The 8187-nt window shown below is 39.9% G+C and overlaps 1 protein-coding gene across 1 annotated transcript in view; it reads left to right on the forward strand.

The window, feature by feature from the left end:
- The window catches only part of NIPAL2 (NIPA like domain containing 2), a 52503-nt gene extending 44516 nt beyond the window's left edge, over positions 1-7987 (forward strand). The window contains exons 8-11 of the mRNA XM_071553057.1: positions 2252-2340; positions 4086-4149; positions 5463-5557; positions 5868-7987. Coding sequence (XP_071409158.1) covers positions 2252-2340; positions 4086-4149; positions 5463-5557; positions 5868-5926 — 307 coding nt within the window. The 3' untranslated portion in view covers positions 5927-7987. The remainder of the gene's footprint in view (positions 1-2251; positions 2341-4085; positions 4150-5462; positions 5558-5867) is intronic.
- Positions 7988-8187: the final 200 nt, after the last annotated feature.

Below are 8187 nucleotides of genomic sequence, written 5' to 3' on the forward strand. Positions count from 1 at the left end.
GCTTCCAGCTGATTGAATTATTTATATAGCTTTATTTCTTTGTTTATAATTGAGTGTTATAGATGCTACCTTCTCTCCTTATCACCTTCTACAAGGTCTTCCCAAATTTACTTGGCACAGGTCTTAACTTCCTAACTGAAATTTATGCTTATGTAATCTTTTGGGGGTTACCTTTAGAAATCTTTATTGCTGAATAATCCAATGGCCCTGTTTATCCTCATTATGCATCTCTTTTCCCCAGCTTCAGTGAGACTGAAGAAGAGAGTTTATCCCAGCTTTCTCCCTGCCTCTGTTAAATCTGCACATGGCACTTTGCTGTCTGTAGCTTTCTGGGAAACAGTTAACTTTTGATGTGCAGGGGACATCTCAGTTCTCCCTTCAGGCCTCTGGTCTGTTAAGTGGTTGGGTTATGCTGCCTTTGCAGATTGCTGGGGATGGCAGTGTGGTAAAATGTGTCATGCAGCTGAATAGCGAGTCTGTTCCCTTTGTGCCTGTCCCTCTGCTTCAGGTGCTGATAGCATCGTTGAGTAATCTCATCTAGGCTGCTCTGGTGTCAGCCTGAGTATTTACTTGCATGATTATTTTCCGATAGAAAAGCCAACACAGCTTTTTCATGGCAGACAATACCATTCCCATGTGGAATCAGAAAGTCCATGCATTATTATGCAGTGACTCTCCATGGCTGACTCAGGAACTCCCCTGTAACAGATTATAGAGTGATTTACATCCAGCTTGTCTTCACCAGGAGAACAGCTCTGAGCATTTAAAACAGGAAATAAGAGCTTGGTAAATAGGAAGCTGCTGAATTAACCTCTCCATCTTGCCAGTTTTTCTTTCTTTCTTTCTTTTGCTGGGCCAAAATTAAAACAGAAGTGAAATGTGCCTATTTCATTCCCAGGGTTCAGTGTCCCTTTCTCTCTTCTCTCTTGGACACATTTTCTAATGGAAACTGCACTGTCAGTCTAAATTTTTCATTTTATTTGTTTCCTCTCTTGTTTTATTTGACTGTTATGTGTTAGCTCAGAACAGCCTGTGCTGGAACAATCTCCTGGATCCGATGCTGGGCCTTGGTATCACTGTTTTAGTCCCTGTGACCAAGTTTGTTGCAAATGGGAGAAAATAATGAGGTGTTTTCAATGACTTCAAAATCCTGACTATCCTGTGGATATGCAGGATTTCTTTATTTTTAAAGCACCATGGAGACTGTTCAACAGTTGCTAAAATAACCATGCAATTGCTTTAATGGCTAAAACAGATCCAAGCCTGGATTTTTACTGTGCACATAGATTGTAACAATGAAACATTTAAGTGTAGTTCTTTATATAGTTTTGAATATACTCTGCAGGTCCTGATTTCTCATTTTTGGTCTGAAATACACTTTCATGTAACAGAGTATCTGCTGGTGCATCCACAAGTTCACACTCATGATTCATCACTCTACGCTCTATCAGTCAATGTTGACAGATGTGGCCTCTGTACAAGTGGGTTAATTGCTTAGCCTTTTTCATCTGCTGATGCAGATTGTGCAGGCTACCCATGGCCAGTGTCTTGGTCCTGCAGGTCTATGTGCAGTGTATGCTCCTGTGCTCCTGCACACTCCTGCTCATCATTCTGGTGAGCAGTCCTGTTGCCTTTCTGAAGAAGACAGCAGAGTTTCCTACCCAAGGAGCGCAGGCTTGGAGTTATCTTCCTGGACTTTTCCGGCAGGACAGAATGTTTCTTGGGGTGTAATTGCATGGATAAACATACAAATACATGTTTCAGCAAAGCTGGATTGAGCAGTAGCTATGTCGACTTCAGCAAAGTGAAACAGTTCCTACAAGAACTCATGTTGGTGTCTGTGCTGTAAGAATACCCTTACACAACCTGTTTAAATTAGAGCAACTTGTCCCTGGCTACTTGCAGCAGCACTGCTTCCAAGAACTGATGCAGACTGTAAGCAATAATACCCTAGCATTCCTCTCTTATCTTTGGTAGACAAAATTTTTCCAAAAGAATACTTCAAAAAACTGTCCATTGACAGGCTATGACCAGAAGAATCCATGCCAATCATCTTGCTTTTTCCTATTCATTTATACCCTGCAGTCAAAACCATAAAGTGGATTCAATACACGTATGCTGTTCAGGGTTATGTGCTATTATGGTAAGAAATGCTCACACTTATTGTTAAACTGACATAAAGTGCCTTAACCTGACTTAAAGTGCAAGGAATCTCCTATAGGCATGAGGTGTAATAATGCTTGTCTTGTAGGTTCTTGAATCAAGCAATGCATCTGTATGAAGCAACAGCAATTGTGCCCATTAATTTTGTGTTCTTCACCACCAGTGCCATCCTTTCAGGTTTGTTTCTGGCCTTCTCCCTCTACAGAATGATTTTCTAAACCCAAGTCAGTTATGGTTATTATCTGCACAAAAAGAAGTTTTTCTTAAGTCACAGGAGTTTAAGTTCTGAAAAATAAATAAGTTCACAGCTTCTGAAGCTGTGAATAAAATGGCAGGGATGTTGGAACTAGATTATCTTTAAGGTCCCTTCCATCCCAAAACTATTTTCTATGAAAAACAATCAAATTCTAGTTTTCCAGAATAGATAGTGTGATTTACCTGTCTTGCTGGCTTACTAGAAGTACCTGCATTTATCCTGGCCTCATCCTGACATGGAGTAAATGCGTTTCCCATGTGCACACCAGCCCCTGTGTATATGAACTGGTAGAGTCATTTCAATGGCCTGGCAAACTACTCAAATGACAACCAGCTGTGCTTCATAGTAGTTAGCATATATTCCATTTCAGAAGGTGGAATTCTGGGTTAAGTGAAGGAAATAAAATGACTCCAAAGACTTTTTAAGCATTTAACATCTTACTCTGGGTGAGAACTTTGAACTCAGCGTTGTTAAAGAGGGATTGCAAATCTTGGAAATGGTGTGCAGAGTCAGAACATGAGCAGGGAGGACAAATAAGTGCTGTATCAGCAATGAGCCAAAATGATCATGTTGTTAGAACATTTATGACTCATTTTAGCGCACACTGGGGGCTTTCCTGTCATTGCTGTGCAGAGTTTCTCATGCAGAGCTGCCATTAATGAGAAGGGGAGTTAGCTTCATACACAGATTGCCACAGCACCTGTGTTAGAAGAGACCTACACTTTGTGACTGAGGAGATTTGTGCCAAAAAGGGGTTGCATTCCTATGACCATATGGGGAGTTTGGCCTGGTGCCTTCTTAAGAGATTGAGTACCTATTCAGGAATGGCTTAATAGCCTTGATACTGGATACACATGCATTTGCACCAGGTTAGTTAAACCAGCGCATGGCTTAGAAGAACAACCTCTGGAGAATCTTGCTGGGATGCTCACAGAAGATACCTTGTCTCATGGCTCCCCCATCCCCTGTTACAGACTTTGAAGGCGCAGTCACACTTCAGCTGCACTGGTTCACACCCTGGCATTTCTAAGCAGAACTGTGCTCAAAGCTAATATACTCGGCTGTTAATCGGCAGCTGAGATCCAGATACACATCTGGTTCTGTCACCTCTGCTACAGAGGTGCTAATTCCTGGAAGAGGGGTAACCAGAAAGAGCTAGTGATCCCTTCAGTTAGAAAGATTTGGCAAACTTGGCTGCTGGAGCCCTTAACTTGGTATAAACATCAGGGACACAGTTAGTTATTGAAAATCTGTTCCCAATTGGAGTTAAGATGTCCACATGGTCTATTGGAGTAGCTTAATGAAATCCATGAAGAACCATTTAGCTGTATTGGTATGTCTCTTCTTGTGAGTAAGACCTTGAGTTTGACCTGCATAAAAACTGTTGATGACAATGCAAAAAATAAATGCATCTGTGCAGTTACTAACCCAGCACATGTTCCAATCTGACTGACTAAATCTTCACCAGTCCCATGCAGCATCTTGTGAAAGCCTAGATTATAGAATATAAGCACATAAAGTGAACACATCACAATGGGTAGTAATACCTTATTTGGGATTTTTTTGCTCCATTTAAGCATGACACTGCTTCTGACCCTCCCAGCTGTAATTCATATCACTTGGAAGTCAGTCAAGATCTACAATTCTTGTTTCTATCACATTCCAGGGGTCATATTTTATCGGGAATTCCTAAGTGCATCTTTACTGAGTGTGTTCATGTTTCTGTTCGGGTAAGTGTATCAGCCTAAAGTCTTCACTAACATTTGTATTGAAACAGCATTGTCTTGTGAAATCTCTTCTTTTCTCAGTAAGAAGAAACCCATCCTGTTATTAAAGTATTATGGAATAGCCATTTAGTAGGATTAAAAAAAAACACTAAAAAAAAGATTGATGTCCGTTCTTTGGGAGTTTGGAGCCTGGTTTTGAATCCAAATATGTGAAAATGTGAGACACTTATGAACTACTAATCTCGTGATGGAATGAAAAACCAGCAGCACGTGTTTCTCCAGCAGGAGGGAGAAATCACTGCTCTCCACCAAACAGCAAGTTATAGGGAGTGCTGTTACAGTTGTGAGACATTTCTTCCCATGTTACCTTGTATTTGTGTGTCTGGCTGGTCTTTGCTGCTGCTAGGCATTGGCAACTATATGAGATGCTTGCCTATTGGAGAGTACTATAATGACTCTGCACCATCTTCTTGTGTCAAGAAAGACACAGTGTGCCTGCAGAAAAATTCAGAGCAAGCTAAATAAATTTTTGAAGAATGGCCTGGGTGTCATGAGAGCAGGAATCTTCTGCTGTCTCTCAGCACCATAACAACTCTTGGGACAGGTGACAGTTACTTGATAACGGGTGTGAGATGTTTAAAAGCATCTCACAGCACTGCTGGAGGTGACTTGCCACAGTGCTGTCTAATAAATGGGGCTGATAGCTGCAGACATCTTCATCTTTTGCAGTTGGGCTGGAGTAGGTGCACACAACGTGTCAGAGTGCTGGAGAAGAGACAAAAAGTGGAGATGAGCAACCATGTATTTGGCAGATAGGAATTAGGGGTTATGTGTCCAACACAGAGTGGATAGAAGATTTGTTCAACCATAGCAGTTTTTCATTGCTTCTGGCCTGCAGCTTGCCCCCGAGACACAAAGTCAAATGAGAAAAACAACAGAGATGTTGATTGTCTGCAGCTAGACTTGAGTTGTTAATGAAATTGCACATGCTAGAATCCTAGCTTGGATGCTCGTGAAGGTTTGCTTGGGGATTCAAATGTTGTGGTCTCACACTCACAGGCGTTTGATTAGGTGTATATTGCTGAAAGTGTAATTTTGGCTGTGGAGCTTTTGGAACTGATAATAAAGCTTCAGGAGGCAAAAACTAGACTGAAAGAAAGCCCAAAATGAACTTATAGAGCTGCCAGGAAGAAATGTTTCTTTATAAACTCAGCAACTTGGGTTTGGAAGTCCTTGAAAAAGAAACATGGAAAGAAATTCTCATCTCAGATGCAGTGAACTGTTTCTAATGAGACTATGCCACTGTTATTGTGCAGGTGTCTCCTGTCTTTCCTTGGTGTATTTATAATTGCAAGAAATGAAAAAGAGAAGCATTTACAAATTCCTTTTATTGAATGTGGACATATTCCTGGTAAGTAGGGTTTTTTTTCTGTCTCTGTTTAAATGAGGTATCAGATAATGGGATGACCTAGGAGAATTGAGTCACAAATGTGCTCTAGTCATATTTAATAAATACACTGTTCCCTTAGTTTCTATTCCTGTTCCCAAAAGATTTTTCAAGATTTTTTCAGAGTTTTTTCAAGCTATTGTTACAACCAGTCAAATGAAACCGATGATTACTGGAGCAAAGAATGTTTAAATGATGGATTGGTGGGGTATTTGTTTTAATAAAATTCCTTATAGAATTCTTGTTTTTCCCTTCTCTCACCACATTTCCTTAGGACACAAAGTAACAGGGAAAATACAACCAGATTGTCACAGTTCATGCTATGGCACATGACTTGGTGGAAAGTCAAGATGACTTGGTGGAAAGTCAAAGCTGACAGAAGAAAGCACCTACATGCCAATTATCAAGAGGAACACCACTGAAACAAGGAGCAGCAGCACCTTTTTTCTCAAACATATTCAAGTATGCATTGAACTCCTGTATTCTGATGACCCATAGTATTATTTAATCCTAATTAATTTATGCCATGATTCTACCAAATGTGTTCGAAAGAAGCCTTAAGAAAAACTAAATAACCATAATAACCATTAATGAAACAGAATATTCTCCTAGTATGAGTGCCTCCTGGTGATACTTTTACAGTTTTAATTGTCTTGAAATGCAAATAGGCACAGAACAGGATTATAAAAATTCCCCTTTGAGACCCCTCAGATTTGTGTAGATGCTTAAAGATAATGGTGGGAAATGAGAATTTTCATAAGTGACTTCACAGTATTCTGCTATATGTACAATGCTTTTTAAATCTGTTCCTTCCTGTTCAGAAGTCAAAACTGTGGGCCTATATATAGTACACACAAATAGGTACACACAAAGAATTTTGTATTATGTGTAGAGGGACAAGCCTGATTATCCCCTACCATCAGATTAATTCTCTTATCTTCCAAGGAAATAAACACTTGTGTGAGTAGGGGGAAGGGAGTATTTGCCATAAACAAAGGCACATGAGCACACACACACATTTAGGGTGCCTGGCCAAGGCAGGTCTAGGGAACTACGCTTGACAATTAAGATCCTTCAAGAAGAGTCCTGTGCACTGGGCTGGGTTCTATGACTTGTTAGCATAGTTTGGAATGAGTTTAAGTTCTTTTTCAGCAAAAGAAGGTTTTAGTGAAGAAAATACATAGTTCTTTGGGGAAAGTGGGGTAGCCAGGCTCCCCCTTTTGATGTATTTTGAAAAAATAACTGTACGATACTGTTATTGTATTGTAACACTGGTTTGAAGAGCCAGCAGGGATGGGAAAGAGGGCAATGCAGGCTCTGTGTTCAGATTTGAGGGGTCTGGGTGTGCCTCAGTCCCAGACTCCCAGCAAAAAAGCTGCTTCTGGGCATTCATTATGGGCCCACTTATCCCTGCCTGCTAGTACTGATCCTCCTCAGCCAGCACTGACACATCCTCTGCCTAACAAGTGAAAGTGCTCTTGAAAAGTGTTTGTGTCTTGGTTTAGGTTTAAATTAATCTGCAGTAATGGCTAAGGGTCATAGACAATGTGTATTTTGTTCCCCTGGGGTAAGAGGAAATGAGGTTTCTTTTTTATATATAATTTTTTATCTAACTTTAAAATAGGTACAGCTGCAGATCCCTCAGACAGTTTCATTTCAAATGGTACAAAGAACACACAGAGATGCAGTTTTTCCTGTGTAGCAATGTCCCAGGCAGTAGAATGTGTGGGAACTTGTGAAGCTGGTTTTCAAAATGGACCTTTCCCATCTGACACAGGACAAGGCTCTGTGTCTGTATCTTACTTGTACCAGCTGCCTGGCTTGGCCTTTCTCTCCCCTCTTACAGCTTGAGTTTAAGTTTCTAAAGCTTAAAACAATAATTAAAAAAACCCAGATTATTTTCACATGCTTTCTTCAGGGAGCAAGGGCATGCCTCTCTCTTTCTTTTGCAAGTCAAATTTAAGCTGCTTTCTAAGTCTCAAGTGAGAGTATGTTCTAAAGATGGAAATAGGAGCCCTACAGGTTCTTATTCTGTGACCTGGGAAACAAATGTTTGAAAGGATTTGGTTTTGTTGTTTTTTTAAATGATTGGCCTTGGGCATCTTTCCAAAATCTGTTTCCATGACTGACTCAGGAGGGCTGAAGGAGGAAATAAAGGTTACCAGGTATAGAATTTTCTCCTTAAATCAAGAAATCAAATGTAAAATCTGTGGCAAAATTTATTATTAATTTTATATTACTGGATTTCTTTTTTAACAATGCTTTTATTTTCTTCCTCTGGGTTTACACAAAAATAAGGGTTAAAATATTTTCTTTAAACTCTAACATATTTGAAAGTAATTTATGGAGAAAAACACTGGGAGGAATTATGTGCAATTAAAAGTTGTGATTTGACATGATCTTTGTGACTCAAGTATGTTACAACTAATTAATGTATTGCAAGATTGGAAAAACTCAGTGATGAGAATTTGTTACTGCTCTGCCAAGAAAGGTACATGACTTGTTTCAAGAATCAGTGTTTAATCAATGCTATTTTTGGATTCTGCTTGCCATACTTACGTTGCAAACACTACAGACAAATGCCTGCTAAAAGA

The sequence above is a fragment of the Pithys albifrons genome, chromosome 4, assembly GCF_047495875.1.
Source record: "Pithys albifrons albifrons isolate INPA30051 chromosome 4, PitAlb_v1, whole genome shotgun sequence".
Lineage (NCBI taxonomy): Eukaryota > Metazoa > Chordata > Aves > Passeriformes > Thamnophilidae > Pithys > Pithys albifrons.